Source organism: Hippopotamus amphibius, chromosome 4 (assembly GCF_030028045.1).
Source record: "Hippopotamus amphibius kiboko isolate mHipAmp2 chromosome 4, mHipAmp2.hap2, whole genome shotgun sequence".
Taxonomy (NCBI): Eukaryota; Metazoa; Chordata; class Mammalia; order Artiodactyla; family Hippopotamidae; genus Hippopotamus; species Hippopotamus amphibius.
In genome coordinates this window covers 98,782,647-98,808,810 of record NC_080189.1, presented here as the reverse complement: position 1 = coordinate 98,808,810, position 26,164 = coordinate 98,782,647, and the positions used below count along the sequence as shown (strand labels likewise).

Here is a 26,164-nt window from a genome sequence, read left to right as displayed (position 1 = left end):
TAGCATGGTCCAATGAGTTCACCTCCAAGTGTCAGTGTTTCTGGTAATAACTTCCAGAACTCAGACACTGAAATATATATTTTTTCCTTTCTGTGTGAAAATTAGGTTTTTTAAAGCAGTGTTATCATGTTACCATGGAAATCTATTTTAATAGACAATAGCTATAACTAGAATATCTAAATTTATGCTAAATTTTTGTATTCTCAAAATTTCACTTGAAATTAGTTTTCACTAATACAAACTTATTATTCATAATTCTTAGAAAATAATTATAAACATAGTATGTAAAATAAGATGAATCCCAAGTTTATTCTACAAGTTTTCTATAATAGGCATGCAATTCTGTAGAAAAATGCAAACATCACCTTTATTAATATTTACATTTGGTTCTGTAAACAAAATTGGCAAAACCCCCCAAACCAAGAATTTTTATACATATACACATTATAAAAATTCCAAGAATATGATTTTCATTTCTTCTGAAAGGTATGTTTTTTAAATCTAAAAGCCAGTAAATGTAGAAGTTGAAGGGGAAGAGAAAAACATTGATAACAGATTTGAATTTTCCTCTTCCCAAATATCTAAAACATTACATATACCACTGTTTTCGGTGTAGCTTGTGAAACCCAAAAATTCTGACTTCTCTTCACTAGTCTGAAATAAGTCCAGTAGAGACTGTACTGGTGAACTACAAATTCTGTTTTCTTGCGCAGTAAGAAATTCAGTTCTTTTCTTATCTAAGTCCACATTTGGTTCCAGATTTTCTTTTCTATTTCGTCCTAATAATATTTTCACTTTCCGATGGATTTTACCAGAAGGTAAACTATCCACAGTCTTGATGTCACATGCGTTGGGTTCCTCAGGAGGGCTTTGGGATGGAGTCTCTGCCTGAATTGTTAGGTGCTCCTGTGAGCTGTTCATTGCTAACAGATCAGAATCATGATGAAATACTGAGTGAAGGTCCTTTTCCTTCAGATCCTTTGCTGGGAAGAGCACAGTATCTAACTTCAGTTTTGGTTGAGATGCACTATTATTCATATTGAAATAAGAAACCTGTACAGATGTCTGTGGCCTACATGGACAGGGATCTACCTTTACTTCTAAGTCATTTTCATTTATGATTAATTTACATTCAGAAACGTCAAGAATGCATTCCTGTTTATTTTTATGTGGAGGTAGAGGTATAAAATTTTCTTTTATGTCATTTTCAGCTGGATTTAAGATGCAACATTTATTAGACATTTTATCATCATGTCCTCTTCTTGAAGGGTGTGAGATATGTTTTGAAGTAGACACAACCTTTTGTTCAGGTTCTTGGGTTTCTTTATACAGGAAACCCTGCTCCATCACCTGTACATTTTCCCTGGAGTGCTTCTCAGAGGTATGTTGCAATTCCAGCTTTTCTTTAGGTTCAGACTTTCTCAGCACATTTGCAGTAATAGGAGAAAAGGATCCAACACTGTATTTTATTCTTTAGAGGAAAAAAGAAAAAAATTAAAATAATTGCTATCAAAAACTCCTGAGTATTTAAAATCTAATAAGTAGAAATCTTTTAAAACTGTTTACGAAACTTAAATTAGAAAACATTACAAAAATATAGACGTCTTAACATTTAGCCAAATTTACTTCAGATGTTTTTAAAGTGATAAAACTTTACAGATGTAGCTGAAAACTCTAGTGTACCACTCCTCATCCACACTCTTCCTCTTCCTCCCAGAGTTAAGCAGTATCTTGAGAATTTGGTATTTAAAACTACTCTGACCACATAAATCAAAGAAAGATGACAGTAAAGGGATTTGGGTCTGCTCCTAATTTTTCCATTATCCTGAAAAATTTAACTTCCAATGCTTTGATTTATGTTAATGTTGTATCCTCATTTTACTTAGCATGTGAGAATGTGTAGAAATGGATATTTATTTATATTTAAATGTAAACAATCCAAAAGGACAGTGAGCCAGAAACCTTGTGTCATTATACTTCTAAAGATGACAAGCTAGTAATCCTTAAATTTCACACACATCCCAAGGATATTAAGATATTAAGGATATCTCTTCTTCATGGAGCCTCTTAACATCCTTGGGATGGTAGTTTGTATTAGACAATCCTAAATTACTTACAAATAGAAAAAACCTGAACAGCTCACCAATTATGTTTTATGTTATACATGTCACAGATAATGAAGAGAAGTACAGAATTTCACCCGCCCCTTCAAAACCAGAATGGTTTCTTTTCTGTTTACTTTGTTGATACTTTCACTTCAGACTTCTCTTAAACAGGAACTTCCCAGGTGGCACAGTGGTTAAGAATCCGCCTGCCAATGCAGGGGACACGGGTTCAAGCCCTGGTCTGGGAAGATCCCACATGCCATGGAACAACTAGGCCTGTGTGCCAAAACTACTGAAGCCCACATGCCTAGAGCCCATGCTCTGCAACACAGAGAAGCCACTGCAATGAGAAGCCCGCACATCGCAACGAAGAGTAGCCCCCCGCTTGCCGCCACTAGAGAAAGCCTGTGCACAGCAATGAAGACCCAATGCAGCCAAAAATTAAATAAACAAATAAAATTTTAAAACAAGAAAGAAAAAAGACTCCTCTTAAACAAATGGAGGGTATAAAATGTAAAAACACTAGTCCAACACCACTCTCTCCTTTAAAGTCCAGAGATGTTTAAGTGACTTGCCTACAGAGATAAAAATTGTGCAGATAATAATATAATAACCAGTTTATATATAGGTACTAGTTCAGAATTTTGCTGCAGAATGAGTTTTTAGGGAATTCTAAATTCTTACAGTAGCCCATATAAGTTAATAGTTGGAAATATGCTTCCTCTCCAAATATTATATTAAATCAGTCATGAACAATCATTCTGAATGTTACAGAAATATGAAGTTTAGGAACTGTTCTACCTAGATACAGCTCAAAAACTTTCTAGTTAATTTATCCATATGAAAGCATTTCTTTTGATTTTAGATTTATGGGAATAATCTTAATGAGGCTCATTTGTCAATGTGCAGTTACTGTATACTGAACAGCACTGTATTCACACTTAAAAGTCCTGTCAGTACCTTTAATAAATATTATCAGCAAGTACAGCTTAAGCATAAATATCCAGTGAAAGTATAAAGAAGACTTAAAAGGTAATAGGGGCTTCCCTGGTGGCGCGGTGGTTAAGAATCCGCCTGCCAGTGCAGGGGACACGGGTTCGAGCCCTGGTCTGGGAAGATCCCACATGCCGCGGAGCAACTAAGCCCACGAGCCACAACTACTGAAGCTCGCCTGCCTAGAAGCTGTGCTGCGCAGCAAGAGAAGCCAGCGCAATGAGAAGCCCGTGCACCGCAACGAAGGGTAGGCTCTGCTCGCCACAGCTAGAGAAAGCCCACATGCAGCAACGAAGACCTAATGCAAAAAAACAAAACAAAAAACAAAAAAACCCACGACTTAATAGAATTAAAGTAGAAGATTTCTTAAAACTCCTTAAGATTAACTAAAAATTCCAACTTTTTCAATCCAAGGAGATGGTCTAGACCAGGGGTTGATGAAATATACAGCACATGGGCCAAATCTAGTCTCCTATCCATTTTTTAAATAAAGTTTTACTGGAATACAGCCAAACCCATTCATTTACATATTGCCTATGGCTGCTTTCTTTGTACAATGGCAAAGCTGAATAGCTACAATAGAGATCTTGTGGTTCACAGAGCCATTAAAATATTAACTATATTGTTCTTTATAGAAAAAATCTGGCAACTTCTCCTTTAGACTATAATGTTAAGAAGAGAGACTTTAAAGTAATTTAAGGAAAGCATTTTTGGTGGTGGAGAAGGAGAGGGAAGAGGAAAGAAGTAATAAGTTCTTAACCATATTTATATCCTGAAAATATAATCCTAAGAACAGAAAAATTTGGATTTATCTTTAATTTAATAAAATAGTTTAATATTCTTGTAAAATTTAAAACTTGGGTTGATAAATTACCTTTTCTTTTTAGGCGTGTCCTTTTCATATTCCACAAAGTCAAAAACTAATTTAGATACAATGTCATCAACAACTTGATAGTGATTACTCTGTGCAAAGTTTCTGTGTTGCTCACTTAGAAGATGCTAAAATAAAACAAAAAAAGTATATAAATCATAATTATATTTTAAAAGCAACAGATACTTTTTTGTTCAGGGTTTCTAACATTTCTGCCCCTAAAATTAAGTTTCTAATAACTACTCCAAAGAAATATCCTTTATCAGAACTTACAATAAACAGAATAAAAGTAACTTCTGAGAAACCACTAAAACTACTTTGGTTTTCAGTCTTCCATTTTTTAATGAGAAAAGTCAAGTACTAATGAATTTGTAGTTTCAAGGGAACTGAAAATGAGTGAGCTACATCAGAAAATGAAGATAAAGCTGAAGAAAAACAGCAGCAGTAACATTCAGCATTTAGTGTGCTAATATTTTTGAGAACACTCTTTACTACTTTATTTTATCCTTATACAATTACCACTAAGTAATAAGTAATGTAGGGCTTATAAAATATTAAATACGTGAAATGTTATTTAACATACAAGAATCCAAAATAAGAATCTAGAAGATAAAGTTAAAAAAAAAAACAACTAATGCTGGGAAGAATTAAAAATCTGAGAAGGAGCAAATAAGTGCTCTCATTTACTCAGCGCTGTGACAGAGGGCACTGAGAAGCTCTTCCCAAGTCTTGAGGGTGGTTAAGAAAAAGCTGACATGTTCAGTGTAATGGGATAAAACTCAAAGGAAACAATGTTCCTTCTCAACAGGTGGAATCTCCAGGCTGATTCTATCATTTGTCATCAGCTGATCAGGGATTTGTAACTAGAAGCCTGTATCAAGATAATCATGGAAGAATCTCGTTTCTGTTTCCCTAGTTTCATATAAGTTTAACTTTTGATGATTTGATTGTAATTCCAAAACCAAAATTCTTCACTGGTCACAAAACAGACAGTATTCTGGAATATAAATGTACTCCTTCCTTGCTTACAAAATTTAACGTATACCAATTATGTATGTCCAGTAATGTTAAACTAATGAGGAACAAAACATTAACTTTGTAAGTTCAGATTCTGTTTATTCATGTTCTTGGAAGGAAAAATAATTAACTGAACTAAGAAAAACAACTTCCAACTTTTGCGTAGTTCCTCTCTACCTCCACCTAACTCTTTTCATTCATCCCCTGAAGTCTTGATTTGAACGTCACTTTCTCAGTTGAGTCTTCCTCGTCCCTCATGCCACACTGTAAGCACCCTCATTATCTATCACCACTGCACTTTATACTTCACTTTTCATCCTACTTGCAAATACATTTTTCATATCTATTTTCTCTGTCAGACCATAAGGTGCTATAAGGGTAGGCAATATACTGCCTGGTTTGTTGCTTAATCTTCCATAATCAAATTTGTTAAATGAATGCCTTGACACTGGTGGAACTGAATCACTGTGAAATCTAAGATTCAGAAAAAATATTTTCTTTATTCTTAGTGACTAGAAAACATATACGTGAAAAACTGTAAAAAAATAAAATAAAATAAAATTTAAAAACGTCAATCGCAGCCTCTGCTTCTGTTAGTTCTCCTTTCTTGTAACCAGCGACCCAGGTTGCTGTTTAGCCCCAGCATTCTCTGAGCATCAAATTAGGATCCACAAGCTGGTATTAAGGAAAACATCCATTTTAATCTACTGCAACAGCAAAGTAAAATTGCAGGACCAATCTACAATTTAAATTTTCAAAATGGTTTTTGGGAAGGGCAAATATTTCTAAGAAAGTTCAGCTTCTGATTAAAAATAATTTTAAACCCAACTGTATTTTTCTCCTTTATTATATAAACTGAACACAAAAAACTGACACAAACTTCAGTTATAAAACTTCAACTTAAAGTCTGAAGACGGAGGTAGTTTATGAATCAGAGGTAGTTTATGAATCTGATATTTTGAAATATTTTTTCTCAACTTTCCCACAATCTACTAACCAAAATGAAGCACCAAAACAGACCTATCTACTGTCTTAAAAATTAACAATCCAAACAATAATAGCTAATATTCAATAAGCACAGTGCCAGGTACTGTCCAAAGTCGCATAGACAGGAAGCCAGGATTCAAACCTGGGCCTAGCCTGGATCCAAAGCTCTTGCTCTTTTTATCAGTTTACGAATTGTAATTGTTCCCATCTTTAAAACCTTCTCTTCATCCCATGTATATTTTCAACTATTTTTCTTTCTGCTATTTCAAAGAAGTCTCCACTTTCTTCTCATTCTCCCATTAGTAAATCACTTGCCCATTTTTTTAATTGCTAAGGCCTGAAATATTGCAATTACCCATGACCCATCATCTTCTCTCCCTCCCAACATTCAATCCATTAGCAAATCCTCTTGGCCCCACCTTTAAATCATATCCACAATCTGACCATATCTCATCACTTCTACTACCACTGCCTAGTACACCAACATCTGTTCTTCGATCATCAATCAGTTTAATTCAGCACTTTTGCATTGCTTATTTCAATATTCACAAGTCTTGTTCCCTCAAGTTCTCTTAGGTCGTTACTCAAACATCACCTCATCAGTTAGGTATTCCTTATCTAGTCTAAATAAATAGCAACACCTTCATTCCTGCTTTGTTTTCTCACATCACTGATCTAATGTTCTCTATATATACTTCATGATTCATTTATCCTGTGGTTACCTCTCTCCTCCCCTTCCATAGACTGTAATCCTCACAAGGGTCAGGAATTGGTCTCTTTTGTTCAATACTGTTCACCCAAAGCAGTGACTGGTACATAGCAGGTGCTCAATAAATATTTGCTGAGTGGAGAAAAATGACTTCTCAATATACATTTCCCCACTTTGGGTTCTTAAAATTTAAGATAATTCTATCAAAAAAGAAGTATCCTACCAAGTTGTAAACCACAATCAAAAGAATAAGCTAAAATTTGAACATCAAGTATTATTCACCCCCCAATATAAAATCATACTTACAGTGTCGAGATCTTCGTATTTCTGCAAACAACATTCACAATATCCCTTTTTTTTCTTCTCTTTTAATTGGAGTTGAATTGGGTTTCCACCACACTTATCACCATCTGTTTGGATCCTGATAGAAATATATAGTAAAAGATTAACCACTGAACATAAGGAATAATTTTTAAAAATTTAGTCTTCAGCTATCAAACAGCATCTGTCATAACTTGTGGAGATTTATATAAACAAATGCTTTTAGCCATTTTTCTTTTTAAGAAATTGAGAAGCAAACTGGGAATGTAATGATTATTCTGAAGAACATCTCAGATCACTTAAGAGAAACAACACATTTTAATTAGCTGCAAATATTTTAAGCTCCTCCCTCTCCCCGCCCCAATCTAAAGTGTCTAAGTGTGAAAAAAAAAAAAAAAAGATTCAGACTTTAAATCTAGCAAAAGGGTATTAAAAATGTCCAGGGGAGAAACCATAATAGTGATTAGAAACACACACACGCCATGGCATTAAATGAGTTATATTAAGTATTTATTTAAAAAGATAAAAAATTACTTGAAGGTTAAACCAACCTTAGTTTAACCTGAGTTTGCTTCTGGGAACCAGATGGCTTATCTACATCAAATGGACTGGAGGGCTTCTTAACAGAACAGTTTATAAAAGGCATACTGGTCAGCTGGAGATAAAATGGCCTATAAAGCCTAAAAGAATAAAAAGACAAATACATGAGAATCTTTATGATGAAAGAAAACATGTTTGAAGTCTTATATTTCAAAATCATGTAATTCACCTGGAATCTGAAACAAATCAGTTAAAATTTACTCTCTCAATATACTATTCTTAAGTGCACAGATCAGTTGTATTAAGTACACTCACAATGTTTTACAACTATTAACACCTGTCCACATCTAGAGCTCCTTTCATCTTTCAGAACTGTAACTTTGTATCCATATATAAAATAAAATAAAATAACTCCCCTTTCTCGCTTCCCCACCAGCCCTTGACAACCACCATTCTACTTGTCTCTATGAACTGGACTACGCTAAGTACCTCATTAGATGGAATCATGCAGTATTTCCTCTTCTTTCATTTAGCATATGTCCTCAAGGTTCATCCACGTTGTGGTGTGTGTCAGCATTTCATTCCTTTTTAAAGTTTAATAATATTCCATTGTATGTTTATACCATATTATCCATTCATCTGCTGATGAACCTACAGGCTGTTTCTGCCTTGTGGCTACTGTGAATAGTGCTGCTATGAACATGCGTGTGCAAGTACTTCTCTGAGACCCTGTTTCAATGCTTTTGGACACATACTCAGAAGTGGAACTGCTGGATCACACAGCAGTTCAAAATATTTGAGGAATCTCCACATGGTCTTCATAGTGGTTGTACCATTTTATAATCCCACCAACAGTGCACAACAATTCTAGTATCTCCACATCCTCACCAACACTTCTTTTGTTTTTCTTTCTAAAACAGTAGCCATAATACTGGTTGTGAGGTAATAGATTTCTTGTGGTTTTGATTTGCATTTCTCTGAGGATTGGTAATGTTGAACATCTTTTCATATGCTTGTTGGCAATTTGTATATCTGTGGAGCAGTGTCAAGTCCTCTGCCCATTTTTTAACTGGGTCACTTGATTTTCTGTTGTTGAGTTATTCATATTAACATCTTATTAGATATATAATTTGCAACTATCTTCTCCCATTCTGTGGGTTGCCTTCTCACTGTGTTGTGTCCTTTGGGCACAGAAATTTATAATTTTGACGTAGTCCAATTTAGTTCTATTTCTTTTTGCTTCTGCTTTTAGTGTCATATCCAAGAAATCACTACCAATTCCAATGTCATAAAGCTTCCCCCATCTTTTCCCAAGGGTTTTATATAGTTTTAGGTCTTTGATTTAATTTTATATATTGTATAAAGTAAGGGCCAAACTTCATTCTTTTGCATGTAGCTATCTAGTTTTCCCAATACCATTTATCAATAAGACTGTCCTTTCCCCACTGAATGCTCTTGGCATCCTTGTCAACAACCATTCAATCATACATATAAAGATCTACATCTGGGCTCTTTATTCTATCCCATTGGTCTATAGATCTGTCTTTATGTCAGTACCAAACTGTTTTGATTACTACAGCTTTGTGGTAAGTTTCGACATGAGGAAGCGCAGGCCTCCATTTGTTCTTCATTTTCAAAATTACTTCGGGTGTTCAGGGTTCCTTGAGATCCCATACGAATTTTAGGATGGATTTTTCTCTTTCTGCAACAAAAGTCCTTGGGATTTTGCTAGAGATTGCACTGAATCTGTAGATCACTTTGGGTGGTACTGACATCTTAAAAATATGAGATCTTCCAATTTTTGTACATGAGCTGTTTTTCCACTTATTGATGCTTCTCTAGGCCTAATTTTAAATTGTATTTTTTTCTCACAGTAGCACACTTCATAAAAAGAAGCAAAAAAGTGTACAACACATCTTTGTCACCTCAGTGAGTACCCAAGAGAATTAATCATACGTCTAAATGAGTAAGTAAAATATCAAGAGACAGATATCTAGTTCTCCCACGTCAAATTAATTTACCTGTATGTGTAGTCTTCATTAAGATTATTCTATGGTGCTTCAGAATGAATTTAGGAAAACTACCAATTAGATGTTACACTCAGATCTTGTATTTCCAAGGAGTAACTAATAATTTCTTTTTCACAAATGTAGACGCAATCTTTAAGTAGTAGTTCTAAATCAAACGGTATTACATTTAGCCAGAGGATGGTTAATTAATGTTACTTTTTGAAACTGTGCCACATGCATATTAGTATCATATAAATCTAACAGAAAGGGACCTAACAGTATTAGTGGAAGCAGCTTAATTAATTTGATTTTCTCCTTCAATACTGTATTTAAAACATACAGACTGAATTTAAGATACTTACTGGCTCATATCCTCCACCTTTACAAAAGGCTTTTTGAGTCTACCTGCTTGGGAATATGCAAAACATGATATTAGATACTTACGGATCTAAAAAAACTCCAGATTTTTTTTTTTAAACAAAACTACTCTGGCTAAAATAATCCAACTATGTATCCATTATCCATTTCATTTTAATTTGAAGTCTTCAGCCTCAGGTATCTTACAATTATAAATCTATTTCCAAAATCACAAGCACTATCTACATTCTGAGATTCTTACACTGAATACATCCCCTAAAGGACCTATATAAGCAGAATTCAGGAGGATTTTTTAAGCTAGAACAGGAAAAAAAATTTAACGTTTACGTTCACTAATCTCTAACTGAAAATTAACATGTCCTCCAATTTTGCATAAGCAAGAGGATCACAGTAGTAGTAGCAGTCCTTGTAATTCTGATACCAATTGAAACATATTTACATATATTAGTTACTACAAATATCTCAAAGCATCATTCATACTCATCACTTCAAAACAAAATTACAGTAGCAATTATAATCACTACTACAACTTTTTAATATGCAATAAAACCAAGTATACAACTATTTTATACTGAAAAATATTCTGATAACTGAATTTAAATATAATTGATTTTCTTAGTAATATAATGATTTAAAAAAATGTTTTAAAAAACATTCTAACAAAGGTCCATAGGCTTCACCAGACTGCCATATGGGTCAATGTTCTAAAAAAAAAAAAAGAAAAAAAAAAAACGTTAAGAACCACTGAATAAGTCATTTAAAGGGTTCACTGCATGATTTTTTTTAGATTTTTATGTTTTGTTCTATTTTCTAAAAGCAAAACAAACACACTTAAGGAAATAAAAATACTTACTTTTTGCTTTCTGTGTGCCAATACCTACTCTTTTCCCCTAAAAAAAAAATATATATATATATGTGGTATACATAATATATATAGTGAAAACATTTGCCTTGAAAGTACAGTGAAAACATCTACTGCAATTGTTCAATATCCTCAAGATTAAAAAATCACATAGGAAAAGAATTATATAAAGGAAGGGTGATTATTGTAGTTTCATGGGGGAAAAAAAGAGGAAAAGCTGCATTTTAAAATCAACTGAAACAAACAAACGAAAGGAAACAAAGATTATTCCAGAATTAAAGCTCTTCATCACTGGTATGGAACTTAGTAACACAAGCTCACTTTTACAATACACTCAACAAATATCTTGCATTTTAGCTATAACTGTTTTTGTCTTCACAGAAAGAAATCAACCAATAAGGAAAAGACATCGTTAACCAAATAATCTAAAAATAGTCATGTAAGTTATTTTTATGCCCTTATCCAGCAAAACCTTTGTGATAAACTCAACAAAGGAATTATTAAAAAATTTATTAACCTGTCAATTCCAGTCAAGATGGAATATGTTCAATATGGAAAACTCCCCATGGGTGACAATGAAAACTCAGCAAGATCTAGTAAGCAAGTACTTAAGGGCTAAAAGTAAACAAAAGCAGGTGTACCGAGGTCAAAACTTGGAGAAGCTACCTTTAAGGGGGTATATTTCCCATTCCCCCCATCTCCTTTTCTCTTGCAATGTTTCCTTAAGAATGGACCTCTAGTCATGAGATTGGCAGCAACAGCAGAGCCAGTGGCTGTTACTCCTGTACAAATCCCATCTTTTTGGCTACAAAGAACCAGGAAGGAGGCTCCTGCCATCCAAAGAGTACAAAGGGAATCCCTGTATTATTTCCCCTTTCTTTTTTCCCACACTTATGACCCGTGAGTGGGCCCCACTTATGAAACTGCAGCTGTAAAGGTGCCACAAGCAGCCAAACTTAGAAGTAACCATGATGTCTTTCAGAAGGTAAACAGGTAAACTGTGGCAAAGAGAATGGAATATTCAGCGATAAAAAGAAATGAGCTATCAAGTGATGAAAAGATATGGAGGAACTTTGAATGACTCTTACTAAGTGAAGAAGCCAATCTGAAAAGACCACATACCGTATGATTCCAACTATATGGTGTTCTGGAAAAGGAAGAACTATGACGACGATAAAATGATCAGTCTTGCCAGCAAATATTCTTAACTGGCAACCACAGGATCCTTCCAAAATACCTATCCAACCAGGTCACTCTCCAATTATCTCTCAATAATGTTCCAAACCCTTCAAGATAAAATCTAACTCCTTTATATAGTGTGCAAGGTCCTATCTGAACTTGCTAATTTTTTAGCTTCATTTCCTGTCACTTTCCCACTCAAAGATCAGGTTGTATTTTACTACAAAAAATTTCCAAAACATGCCATCCTACTTATGGCTTCATGTCTTTATATACATTCGTCTATAAAATTTATTTACCTATTAGATTCATTTAAGGATAGAGTGAAGAAAAAGCAGACCACAAAAGAATGTCCCAAGATATGAGAACTATGAGAAAGCAAAGGGATGAGAGAAGTTCCAGATGAAAATAAGTTCAAGGAGGAAGTAAACAATAGCTGAGAGAACCAATATGACTGGTTTTAAAAAGCGTACACTTGATTTGTCAAATTGGTCAGTAGTTTTGTACCTTATAGGCTGAAGAATGGAAAGTGTAAAGGTGGAAGTGTGAGATGTCTGGATGATATAAAAAGATTGAGTAGTAGGTATGTGAGGTCAAGGGGGGTTTTACTGTATTTCTTTAAAAGGAGAGAAGACACTTGATTCTATATAGATGCTTCGAGGAGGAATCTAGTAAAAAGGGAAGAAACTGAAGATATGGAACATTAGGTCTAACAGACGACAATGCCCAATGCACTTGTTTAACAAATATTCTGACGTCAGGCCAAGGAGTCATACTATATGACAAGATTTATAGAGCAGTTGAAAAGTAAGCCTATTCCTATTTATGTTCCCCAAAGGAGTATATTATACATATTAGGAGCTTTTCATGCAACATGTTAATTGTGGTGTTTTCCTTCAGAATGAACAAAAGTATCTGTTCTCTTGGTTGTAGTAGCAACCAAAGAAGAAAACAATACTATGCCACCATCCCTGGAACAACTTTCACCTCATGAGTAAATCCTAAAGTTAAATGATATGCAACAGTTATTTCAAATAACAGAAACATGCAGACAGTACACAGGATTACCCCTAGGATATTCTGGCAGTAATATTTTCCACTTGACAATAAAAATTTATAGATATATAAACAAAAATAAGCTTTAAATTAGTTTAAAAATTAAGGAAAATAACATACCACATCTCTTACAGAAGTGCTTGATTTCTTGAGTAAATACAATTCTTTCTTCTTTTGTTCAATGTAGTATCTAATGTCTTAATTAAAAGAAGGGTTTAAGGTTAGCATTTTTATCTTTGGAGTTAAATACTGCTATTTTCTTACAATTGTACTAAATTTAGATGAAAGAATTACCATTACAGGTATCTCCTGCTATCAGAATTTTCACTATCTAAAATTAGGAACCAGGGGACAGAGACAGACACTTAAACACTGTCAAAAACAATAATGAAATCCTTACCATCAATATGAAGAATTTTTACTCCCCATGATAAGGCATTTGATAATATACTATTTGAAGGAATAAAATCCTGTAAAAAAAAAAAAGTTTGACAGGTTTTTCTAGGAAATTATTAAATGAGCTAAATTAAAAATATTATTTGAAGCTTAATGTCACTGAGATGCTTATTCAGAACAGACCCTACACAGTTACAACAGCCATGAGGACATCAGTTTTCTCCTTCTGGAATTTCTAAAATCATTCCTGTTTAATATACTCCCATATTCTTTTTTTTAATTTTTTTAATTTTTATTTTTGGCTGCATTGGGCTTTTGTTGCTGCACACGAGCTTTCTCTAGTTGTGGCCAGTGGGGGCTATTCTTCATTGCAGTGGGTGGGCTTCTCAGTGTGGTGGCTTCTCTTGTTGTGGAGCATGGGCTCTAGGCTCGCGGGCTTCAACAGCTGTGGCACACAGGCTCAGTAACTGTGGCTCATGGGCTCTAGAGCACAGGCTCAGTAGTTGTGGCACCTGGGCTTAGTTGCTCTGTGGCATGTGGGATCTTCCTGGACCGGGGAGTAAATCAGTGTCCCTTGCATTGGCAGGCAGATTTTTTTTTTTTTTTAAATTTATTTATTTATTTATTTATTGGCTGCATTGGGTCTTCGTTGCTGCACACGGGCTTTCTCTAGTTGTGGCGAGCAGGGGCTACTCTTCACTGTGGTATGCAGGCTTCTCATTGTGGTGGCTTCTCTTGTGGAGCAAGGGCTCTAGGCGAGTGGGCTTCCGCAGTTGCGGCACATGGGCTCAATAGTTGTGGCTTGCAGGCTCTGGAGCACAGGCTCAACAGCTGTGGCGCATGGGCTTAGTTGCTTCACGGCATGTGGGATCTTCCTCGGGCAGGGATCGAACCCGTGTCCCCTGCATTGACAGGCGGATTCTTAACCACTGTGCCACCAGGAAAGTCCTGCTCCCATATTCTTGAAAATTAATGTACTCTGTAGCCTTATGGTTAATAGTTTCAAGAAAGTATCTCTTTTAAAAACACAAAAATGCCACAAACTTTAGAAGTGTCCAGTAATATTTTAAAAGGCCACAAGATGGAGGTGTTTCTTCATGAAAAGCAGATTCTATTCTTTATAAAATAAGATACATGCTGATATTTAGGCTTTTCCTATTAAAAATGAGGAAGATTTCAAGAACATTTCTATTTTACACTTCAGTTTTTAGTAACAGAATATACACTGAATTTTAAAAATTCCTACTTACATGGTCCTTGATAGCTTTTTCAACTAATAATTTTCCTCTGCTCAAACACACCTATAAAAAGACCAGAGAACAATCAACCATATAAAGTTATAACATAGTGCCTCACTGGAAAAAATTTTTTAAAAAGAAAATAGCTAAAGCATGTAGATGAAATTTAAAGATGAATTTTAATATAAATATGAAATTTAAAATGTTTTATTTGTACAAGTCTTAATGACCATCAACATAATAAATGTACAGTAAAAAGTGATTTCCTTAGGGTCTTTGTAATAAGATCTCCTGTTAAAAAGTTTACTTCTTCTTTTTTCGGTAGAGCAACTAAACTCACCTGAATGAGACCTAAGGTCAGTTCAGTAGTAAATGTCATTCAACATGAAAAATACAATAGGTTGATCTGAAATTCTATCTATAATTAGTAAGTTTACATTTTAATTTCCTACTTAACTAAAGATCTAAGGATATGAGTACACTGTATGTACTGTTTTTACACAGTATTTCACTTCTTAAGCAAAACATTAGGAAAAGCAGTTGAAATGCTCTCAGCAGCAATTAATTTGGAACTTGTCACTGGGGTACAACCTTGTTCCTCCAAAAAAGCATTAACTGAAAGAATATATGATGCTTCCCTGGCCTCTTCTTTGATTTTTTTTCTTCTACATATTTCTCTTTTTTTTCAAGTGATCTGTCTTATGTAACTCATTTCTTTTACTTGTTCTCTCCCGCCCCCATTTTTACCCTGCTTCCCAAATGGCTACAGTAGATAAGTTGGGGAGGATATTTTAAAATAATTAATTTCAATCTAAAAATGATAAACACTATTTTTCAATCTCTTCTCCTATTCACACCCAATTAAATCAATTTTAATTTATCCTTTACTGTATCTTACAACTTACGGGCAATTGGTAGGGATGTGATGTCACTAATTCTAGAACAGAGGTTGTACATGTTTATATGGCTTTGCAGGCCATACAGTCTCTGTTGCAACTATCCCGTTCTGCCTTCATAGCAGTAAAGCAACCAGTCAATATGTAAATGAATGGATATGTCTGTGTTCCAATAAAACTATTTATGGACAATGAAATCTGAATCTCATGTAATTGCCACTTGTCACCAAGTATTCTCTTTTGAATTTTCCCCAACCATTTGAAAATGTAAAATCCATGTTTAGCTTGCAGGCTGTGAAAAACAGGCGGCAGGCTGGATTTGGCCCACGCCAGAGTTTGCTAACTCCTGCTCTGAAACAAACAAAAGGTTTAAAGTATGATGTGCTGTCACTCTTTAATTGTAAATTAAAAATAAAAGCCATTACTAAATGCAACGGCATATTTTAGGAATCAGAGTGTGACTACACACATACTATTAGGAGAAAAATCAGCTTTCTATATACAACAGCAGCCTTATTAACAACTAGAAAGCCACACAATGTGGATATTATTCTACATAAGTTAATTCTACTGTCAGCCCGCTCTTGAAAAAGCACGTTTAAGAGACTTACTGTATCTGGAGATTTAAATGAGCTTCCATCATGGCTGGGATGAGGTGATGTGGTTTCTGCAGTATATGCAGATTCTGGACTTGGTACAGGAGAAATTCGTCCCAAGGTTTGTGCAAATTTAGCTTCCTTTTTATTTGAAATAAGATAATTGATATCTTTGCTGAGAAATTCTTCAACTCGCTAAAGGAAAACAAAGTATTTGTGATTAAGTCATATAAATCATAGACTGTTTCATACGCTAGGCACAGCAGAAAATGCCAATTGTATGCATTTTAACATTTTCTAAGTTTTTATACTGTATTATTCTGAACCTAGAGTTCTGAGAAAGTATAATGAGAGTTCTAATAACACAACAACATCAAGTAGTTTATATATCCTAGTTAGTTTAATCCACATAACAACCCCTGGTACTGATATTATCCATATTTTGTGGAGAAGAAAATAGAAGTTAAGTGACTTGTCTGAGGTTACACCAGCAGTAAGAGAATTTGAACACAGGTACTCTTTTTTTTTTTTATAACCTTAAATTTAAAAAAAAAATTTTACTGAAGTATAGTTGATTTACAAGGTTGTGTGAACACAGGTATTCTGATTCAAGTCCATGCTCTAAAGCAGTACTGTCCAGCAGAACTCACTGTAATGATGGAAATGTTGTTCATCAGCATTGTCCAATGTGGTAGCAACTGCCACATGTGGCTGCTGAGAACCTGAAATGTAACTAATGTGACCGAGCAACTGAATTTTAAACTGTGTTAATTTTAACTAACTTAGATTTCAACAGCCACATGTGGCTAGTAGCTAAAGTACTAGACAGTACAGTTCAAACCTATGAAGTTATAACATCTCTCCATAAGACAAACTATTAAAAGATAGGGAACCCCTACCCTTAAGAGGGTATGACTGTTTTGAAGAGAATTTCCCTAGTTTGAAAACCACTGCTTAAATGCCTGAATTTATAAACACATGAACCAAAGTCAATGTTGAAAATCACTCCCATCCAAAGGCAGAAAAATTAAACTAAGTAGAAAAAATACTATTAACCATTAACTATTTGTATAAATGAGAGACTCAAAATATTTTAAATAGCTGTATCTAACTTCTATGGCATCTCATTACATAAATGAGAATAAAAAATGAAACAAAGTATGTAATCATGAGTTAATTTCATCTAAGCATTAAGCAGAATTTGTTGCTAAGATTATCAGCTGCCTTGGTTAAATACAAATCACTACTTCCTTTTTTTCTGAGTAACATGTTCATCCACCAGTAAATACAGTAGATTTACATATTCCTAGGATTACAAACTCAAATGCCTACAAGGGCCAGCAAGAACAGACATGAACAATTACATGTCAACTACTCTTTAAATTTTCATAAATATGTGGCCCTAGCACTGCCAGAGGTTCCAGTTTTTCAAGAGAACCCCAATCTCCCACATGTTAAAAAAAAAAAAACCTGTGATAAAATACGTAACATAAAATTTACCATTTAAACCATTTTTGAGTATACAATTCACTGGCATTAAGTACATTCACAATGTTGTATAACCATCTCCAAAATCCATTTCCAGAACTTTTTCATCATTCTAAGCTGAAACTGTACCCATTAAAAGGTAACTTCCCATTTTCCCCTCTCACCAGCCCCTTTGCATCTCTACTTTCTGTTTCTATGAATCTGACAATTCTAGGTACTTCATATAAGTAGACTCCTGTATTTGTCCTTTTGTGTCTGGTTTATTTCACTTAGCACAATGTTTTCAAGGCTCACCCATGATGTAGCATGGATGAGAATTGCATTCCTTTTCAAGGATGAATAATATTCCACTGTATGTATAAACCACATTTTGTTTGTCCATTCATCTGCTGATTAACATCTCGGTTGTTTCTACCTTTTGATTATTGTGAATAATGCCACTCTGAATGTGGGTACACAGCCATCTCTTCAAGACCCTGCTTTCAATTCTCCACTTCAATACCCAGAAGTGGAATTGCTTGATCATATGGTAATTTCACTTCTGAGTTTTTGAGGAAACAGCATAATGTTTTCCATAGCAGTTGCACCATTCTACAATCTCAGCAACAGTGCACAAGGGTTCCAGTTTCTCTACATCCTCACCAACACCTAATGTTGATAGTGGCCACCCTAATGGATGTAGGGTGGTACCTCACACTGTGCTTTTTTTTTTTTTTTTTAAATTGAAGTATAGTTAATTTACAATGTTGTGTTTGTGTCTGGTGTACAGCTGAACGATTCAGCTATGGATACAGATATATTCTTTTTTATATTCTTTTCCATTATAGTTTATTACAAAATATTGAATATAGTTCCCTGTGTATACAGTAGGACCTTACTGTTTATTTAATTTTAAAATTTTTTTAGATTTTTTTTTTGATGTGAACCATTTTTAAAGTCTTTATTGAATTTGTTACAATATTGCTTCTGTTTTTTTATGTTTTGGTTTTTTGGCCCTGAGGCATGTGGGATCTTAGCTCCCTGACCAGGGATCGAACCCACACCCCTGCACTGGAAGGCAAAATCAACCACTGGACCGCTAGGGAAATTCCACATCTACTTTTATATATAGGTGTTTCTATCTGCTAATCTCTAACTCCTAATTTATGCCCCCCTCCCCGACCTTCCCCCTTGTTAACCACAAGTTAGTTTTCTATGTCTGTCTTGTGTTTTTGATTTGCATTTCCCTAATGATTTAGTGGTGCGGCACAGTTTTTCATGTGCTTATTGGCTATTTGTATATATCTTCTTTAGAGAAATGTCTGAGTCCTTTGCTCATTTTTTAATCAGGTTGTTTTTTGTTGAATTGTAGGAGTTCTTTACATTCTGAACATTAATCCCTTATCAGATATATGATTTACAAATATTTTTTTCTCTCATCAGGTGGGTTGTCTTTTCACCCTCTTGATAGTGTCTGTTGATGCACAAAACCTTCTCATTTTTATCAAGTCCAATTTATCTATTTTTTCATTTGTTGTCTGTGCTTTTCGTGTCATAGTCAAGGAATCAACGCCAAATCTAATGCCATGAAGATCTTCCCTCATACGTTCCTCTACGGGTTTTAGTTCTTATGTTTTAGATCTTATGTTTTAGATCTTAACCCATTTCTAATTAATGGTGGCATATAATGTACAGTAAGGGTACAACTTCATTCTTTTGCATCTTGATATTCAGTTTTCCTAGCATCAGTTGTTGAAAAGATTATCCTTTTCCCACTGAATGGTCTTGGCACCCTTGTTGAAAATCAGCTGACTACATGAGAGGATTTCTGGATTCACTCTTCTACTGCATTGCTGTATATGTCTGTCCTTATGCTAGTACCACACATACTTTTTGGTTTTCCATTTTCTATACCTCAGTTATAACTCTTTAGTAGCGAACAAAATATCTTCTATAATCTGGTCCTAATGTAACATTGTTTCTTGCCATAACTCCCATGTAAATCCCAAGCTCAAGTCATACTCTATATTAGCAGTTGCTCAAACCAACCACACAGACATGTATTTTAAGTATGCTCTTTCCCCTATTTAGTTCATTCACTCTCCCTGGTATACTCCTACTAGGCTTTTAAGACTCAGCTCAAACTTTATAGCTGCTATAAATCCTAAAGGCAGAGTTAATCATTTCCACTTCTGTATTCTAATGGCAATTTCTAAATAGTTTCTGTTAAAGCACTGACCATGCTATATTGTAATTTATTTACTTAGGTGTCTGATGTTCCCATAGACTAAGAATTCCTAGAGGATTAGACTACATCTTACTTTTGCATCTGCAACATCTAAAAGAATGCTAGCATATGGGAAACACTGGTGGAATAATTATTGAATAAATTTCCATATGCCCAAATCATAATCATTCTTCAAAGCTGAGTTCAAATCGTGTCTGTACAATGGCTTCCAAGATTCCTCAGCTGGAAGTAATCTTTCCCTCTTCTTAACATGCTATGTTATATTATAATTAATTGTTCCAATACCATTTCTACTTAGATTAGAAATTGAGGGTGGGATGGACATCAGATTCACTTTTGAATCTACCAAAATACTTAATACTGGGTTCTGTACTGTTGACTTAGTCTTATCATGGTCTTAATTTATTAGCTATTGTTGAACCTAGGTCTTTAAAAGAGTAAACTCTAAACTTATTTTCTGATGACTCAAGGTCACACTGAACATCAAAAACAAGTCATTCCAAAGTAAGAGAGTAGCATAGACACATATACACTACCAACTGTAAAACAGGTAGCTAGTGGGAATTTGCTGTATAACAAAGGGAGATCAACTCTATGATGGGTGATGCCTTAGAGGACCAGGACAGGGAGAGAGGGAGGGAGTTGTGGGAGGGAGGGGATATGAGGATATATGTATAAATACAGCTGATTTACTTTGGTGTACCTCAAAAACTGGTACAAGAGTGTAAAGCAATTATATTCCAATAAAGAGCTTAAAAAAAAAAAAAAAAAAAAACAAGTCATTCTGTCCTCAAGTTCATGATACGGCAAGGTATCTCACCCTACGTCTAGGGACAGAAATCATGGCTTTAATGAATTATTGGAAAGGTAGTGTGGGGGGAGATCAGAATTTGATAAAAAAATTTTAAGAGAAATTAAAGAATAAAGTTAATAAATCAAATTCAGCTGAAAATCCACAGCTCTGGGGAAACATTTGGAAACCTATGCCATTAATAATGCTCCCATTTCATTGGCCTACTTCAAACCATTTTAGGATAAAAATCTGAAGTGTATAGAACCAACTTTTAACTCTCTCTCAACTATTATCTAATGCATAAGTTAATTAAAAGTTTGTTTCTTGCAAGTGCCTCAGGAATTGTTATGGGCATGAGAGGAGAGAGAATATGGGGGTATGGCAAGCAGTCCCTGCACTAGCTTCTATATCGCTCTTTTACCAAGAGCAGTTTCCTTTTTACTGGCTTTACACATTGGACTTCTGAACACGATTTTAAGGGTTCCACTGCTAAAAACACAAATCTAAAATTACTGAATTAGGTCAGAAGGGTTAATGAGTTGTTCCATCATATTTAAGAAAGCTGTCAAACTATATCAGATAGCTATTGTACTTTGTAGCCATTGACTGCTAGAGGAAGAGAATGGTGCAATAGCATGTAAGTCTGGGAATTAGGCTGATTCTACCCTGGGCCAGTCACTTAACTTCTCTGGACACTTAAGTACTTAATTTTTAAAATGAAGGGATGTTTTCTCAACGGTGGTAGGTTACAAAACATGACCTTTAGGAATTCAGTTAGATGGTCATTATACATGCTACTGCTATGACAAATGTGTGACAATGTTTTAGTTTAAGAAAATGAACAGCAAAAAAGTAGAATCGCTTTTCAAAGGCAGGTAAGTAAAACATATCAATAAACAATTCCAAAAAACTTGTTACATGTTCTGCAAATTTCTATCTAGTAATGGCAGGGTTTGTTCGTATTCAAAAATGTTAACCATGACAAACTGAAAGTGCAGCAGAAATCTTTGAAACAGGAAGAATCAGGAAATAAATTAATAAAATCTTAATCTTGCTAACATTTACCCAGTATTACCCTTAATCCTAAGAAAATCTTAGAATTTTACCCAAATTTTCTAATTTCTTAATCATTTACTCAATGTTTAAGGTAGGACAGAAGCACATTTTCCATATTTATAATCCAAAATCATTCCCTTAATGACACTCATTCTGTTGAGACTGTATCAATCAAGAGAAATTTTAACTCTCTGTGGTTTGAACAGGTTTTCCTTGTCCTGTACATAATAACTTTTATGTAGCTTCCCAATAATCATAAGTAAGGAGTTCCTGCCATCTGGAGGACATCCCAACATTACAATGAGAAGGCAATCAGCAGTTCCTCCAGGACAAGGGAGTCTCATCTCTCATACTCTGTGGACTTTACACCATCCACCACCAGACTAATAATCACAGAAGCCTGAGAGTTTTATCAGGCTACAAAAGGTTAAAACAAATGACTTTTCATTAATGATAAATAGCTGATAAAAATTTTAAGCTTGGTGCTTATATCGTGGTAAGTCTTTTTTCCAAAAGGAAAATTTTAAATGATTACAGATTAGAAAGTTTTCCCTTTTTGTCAAAGTGTATGGTTTTGACTTACCCCTCCCAGATCCTTAATGTCCTTTCGCAGTTTTTCAGATACGGTGACAGAAGGTAAGTCAATGTAAAATACTTTACCCCAGAGTGGCTTATATTTGGGTTTTTCTGGTTTGTTATCAGTTTTCAGAGATTTCAAAGACGGTCGGTTTTTTTCATTTTTCACTTGGATTCCACCTGTTGTTTAAAAAATTCAGAATTAGATCATATTTTACGCAGACAGAAAAATTTTACTGTTTTAAAAACATTTCTTTATATAATAATCATAGAGGGAAAAATCTTTATAATCCTACTAATTTAGCAGTCATTAACATTTTAATATATTTCTTTGTAGTATCACTTAGGATAAAGGCAAAATACTTTTAACAGATACTGTCTGTCGCAAAATGATTATTGTTCACCATCAGTAGTTGAATCTGCAGTAAGTATTCACGCATTTATTCGTGTTTCATACATTAAGGCAGGGAACCATACAAAACCAATTTGAAAGTGTTTTCCTAGGATGTAAACTCTATAATTACTCAACAAATACTTATGAAGCTTCTGCCATTCTGTTGAACACCCAAGACGGGTACTTAAAATGTTGAACATTTAATAGTGCAAAAAACCTGCTACCCAGAATGACCTAGTCCTCAAAGGTTCCTGAAGCCTCAGCGTTCAGTTTCATATAGAGTTAGTGTATATATTAAGAACGAAATGGTCCATTTGAAGAACCAAACCACCATTCATTTCATTCTTCCCTTTGAAAACAGATCTCAGATCCCAACAGCTGCTTAAAAATTAACTTTAAGAACTCAATCTGTTCGTAAGTTCACACATACACATTATACATATTAGAAAGAAACACTCAGAGGCTGGAATGCTTTACCCAAATAAAACCGATTGAAAATGAAACTCTGCTTTTGTTTCTGTCTGCAACGTTGAAAACAGCCGTGGTGAGTTCGAAATACAAATACCTGCCCTCAACTTCATCAGTAAGGACCAAAACTCCACACCCATAATCACCCAGTTTAATCAGGAAGCGAATAAGCCTCGAGCGCAACTGCTTGTAAATCGAGGCTGGATCCAGCCGTAGCCTCGAAGGGTCGCAGCGCCTGCAGGAGGCCCGGCGGGTTCCTGGGTCGCACACTGCCTTCTAGGTTTACAACCCACGGCACGACGAGGAATCGGGGGCCGAGGCTGGAGCGTGGAGGGGGCCGGGGGCCGGGCCGGGATCCGTTCCCCTCCCGACGAGAGACCCTGAGGCAAGGCTTCCTTCAGGCCGCAGAGCAGGACGCACGTGTCAGAATAGGAGAGAGACAGGGACTCGGTGCGAGGGCCCTCAAGGATTAATAATGGAACCGGCAGTGGGGGACAGGGTTAAAGGGACAGCAGGCGGAGGAGGAGGGGCTGCGTACCCTGGAAACGTCCTTTGCTGAGGATCCTCATGGCTCCGGAGTTCATGGCAGCCGCCCGGCACCTACATGCTGGGTCCGGGGAGAGGACCGCGCGCGGCGGCCGCGGAAGCACGGCTTCTCGAGGCCCGCTGACCGACCCGGCGCCTCTCCTCTTCCGCGGGCCACCACACCCACGCAGTAGTAGAGCTGCCGCGTCCGTCCGCCAGGTTTCCGGGGCTGAATCCGGCCCCAGGGCGCGGAGCAGGAAGAGACAGCAGAGGCACAAACGAGTGGGCTGCGGCGGTTGAAGATTTGAAAACGCGTCACGCGGCCGCGGCGCGGAGACGCGCGCCCCGCCCCCTCTCACGCCGCGCGCCGCTCCCCGCGCCCCGCCTCGCGCGCGCCCCCACGTGCCCGCCCCCCTCGCGCCGCGCGCGCCCAGGCCCCTGCCTCCCGCCTCCTCGCGTCTGCGCGTCCCGCCCCTCACGCCCCGCCTCCTCCCGCCTGCGCCCCGCCCCCCGTCTCCGCCCCCGCCCGTCTCCCGCTGTGATACCTTCAAGTCCTGAGGTGAAGCGCGCTCGGCGGCAGCCGCTTCGTCGAAGAGCTCTTGTAGCGCCCAGTGGACCAGACGCAGTGAATGCAGTTAGCGCCGCCGGCCGGCCCAGCCCGCCACCCGGGGCCTTCCCGCCTCCTGGGGTTGCCGGGACCGCCTGCCCTCCAGCCGCTGCCCCCTCCAGGTACGCTTGCTCCCCGCGGGTCGGCTGTCTCGGCGGCGGCCGAGCCCGGACCCAGATCGGGGCGGGGCGGGGCGGCTTGGCGGCGGCAGTCTCTGCTGGGCGCTCCCCGGGTCGCGGAGCGCGGCTCTCCCGCGGCCCCCGGGCCTGCTGCGGGCTGGCAGGCCGCACGGGGACTGACCCGGGAGAGCGGCCGGGGGGCGTCGGGGCGAGGGTGGGGCCTGGAGCGCTTCCAGCGCGCCCTGTGTGCTTTTCGGTGCTTCACGTGCGCCGCGCTGTTGACCTCTGTTGGGCACACCACCGGATTTCGTTTTGTGGTGTAGAAGTTTATTTCAGCAGTAACAGGAAAAGGAATGTGAAATCTCAGGTCTAGGGTTTGGGGCCTGGACCTTCCACCGACCAGCTTGTGAAACTTCGGTGAAATCGCCTAATGCCTTTGCATCTAAGTTTTTTCATCTCTGAAATGGGATTTGTAGTACGGATTGCATTTAAATGTTTTGAAAAGTACATTAACTTTGGTGAGTGGGAAAACGCTTCACACACACACGGAAAAATGGATTTTGGTATGTTTCTGCTTGTACGCTGCTTAAGGAGTAAAAGGGTTAAGTCTTGTACTTCTTTACATTCCTGACCTCCTGGCCACGGTAGTCACTCGTTGTTAGATGGTCGATTTTTAATTTAGTAGCTTCAGGGAAGTTAGTGCCAATATCACCGTTTCACAGATAGGTGCCTTAAAAGCATAGGAGAGGGTAGATTGTAATACCTTTAGCCAAAATGGAGAACACAAAGAGATGGTTCAGGTTTGCTAAGGAAAATGAGAGTTTTGCTGTGGATGGTCTGAGTTTGAAGGGCCTTAGGGAGATGATAGTGGGTCTGTTTTTATTAGACACTGATAATATGTGTCTGTAATTCACGAGAGACCTCTGGGAGAAAGCAGGGGATGGTGAAGAGAGGGAAGATAGGTTGATCTGAGAGGCATCATACAGACCAATCAGGGATTCTTAGTCATGGGGTGATGCCTAAGAGGTTATCAGATCTTAAAAGGCAGGAGGACGTGTAGTTTGAACAAACATATTCAACATTAGAATTTCTATTTGGGAAAAACAATCCGTTTTCAAAATATAAGCTACAGGAAGAGCACATGATTTTTATGTTTGTAAAAAGTTTTAAAAGACTGAGAAACCCTAGTATAGAATGTAGTTACACTCACAGGAGGCAATGGAAATTGCCCGGGAGAGCATGTGAAATAACAGTAGTCATGAGCAGAGGATGATGAAATAGCGAAAGAGATGGAGAAAAGGCCACAGAGTTAGGAAGATAACTGGGAACTAATCTTCACATGTCACGGAATTGCAGACATTGGGATCATGTAGGCTTCACTTAACTATATGGCTTTGGGTAATTTTGACTCTAAATTTTAATATCTGAAAAGGGGGTAATAAACACTTCTCAGACGTTGTGAGAATTAAATGGAACAATTTTGAAAGTATAATTAGGACAGTGGCTGGCACAGAGTGAGAGCTAAGTGCTGTCATTCTGGTGAACTCTGTATCAGCCTCTCCATCTTCAAGAGTTCCAGAAGGCTAAGACTTGAAAAATAGGCTTTCGATTCTGCTGTTTAAGATGTCATTGGTTCCTTAGTGAGAATTTCAGGAGATGGCTAAGGTAAGTACTAGATAAAAATGATGGGCTTGAAGTGGAGATGGGTTGAGTGCACTCTTGCAAAAAAATTGTCAGCGTAGGAAATTATTGTGATAG

General features: G+C 36.9%; 2 protein-coding genes across 5 annotated transcripts in view; one reads left to right on the top strand and one right to left on the bottom strand.

The window, feature by feature from the left end:
- Positions 1–300: 300 nt before the first annotated feature.
- On the bottom strand, positions 301–23,975 carry DBF4 (DBF4 zinc finger). Of its 4 annotated transcripts, none has more exons than XM_057733354.1 (12): positions 23,694–23,975; positions 22,301–22,473; positions 16,169–16,348; positions 14,674–14,724; positions 13,428–13,497; positions 13,148–13,224; positions 10,784–10,820; positions 9,915–9,960; positions 7,555–7,683; positions 6,989–7,103; positions 3,973–4,097; positions 301–1,471 (listed from the first exon to the last, which is right to left on the bottom strand). In XM_057733354.1, the coding sequence occupies exons 1-12, from the start codon at positions 23,737–23,739 to the stop codon at positions 502–504; spliced, it is 2,019 nt and encodes a 672-aa protein (XP_057589337.1). In that variant the 5' UTR covers positions 23,740–23,975; the 3' UTR covers positions 301–501. The 4 variants fall into 4 exon arrangements, with proteins under 4 accessions (XP_057589337.1, XP_057589338.1, XP_057589339.1 ...); XM_057733355.1 differs by having other exon boundaries at positions 9,915–9,957; XM_057733357.1 differs by lacking the exon at positions 301–1,471 and adding an exon at positions 1,478–3,396.
- A 251-nt stretch (positions 23,976–24,226) lies between these two features.
- SLC25A40 (solute carrier family 25 member 40) overlaps positions 24,227–26,164 on the top strand; it is a 55,769-nt gene continuing 53,831 nt past the window's right edge. Inside the window, exon 1 of the mRNA XM_057733466.1 lies at positions 24,227–24,409. The gene's annotated coding sequence lies outside the window, so the exon portion shown is untranslated. The remainder of the gene's footprint in view (positions 24,410–26,164) is intronic.

What these genes read in the sequence shown, in the direction of transcription:
- DBF4 (XM_057733354.1), bottom strand. Translation starts at nt 23,739, where the DNA reads ATGAACTCCGGAGCCATGAGGATCCTCAGCAAAGGACGTTTCCAGG. An exon ending in CATTTAAATCTCCAGATACA is followed by an intron (nt 14,725 to 16,168) that starts GTAAGTCTCTTA and finishes GTCTTTTTATAG; the next exon opens with GTGTGTTTGAGCAGAGGAAA. An exon ending in TGGCACACAGAAAGCAAAAA is followed by an intron (nt 9,961 to 10,783) that starts GTAAGTATTTTT and finishes CATATTCCCAAG; the next exon opens with CAGGTAGACTCAAAAAGCCT.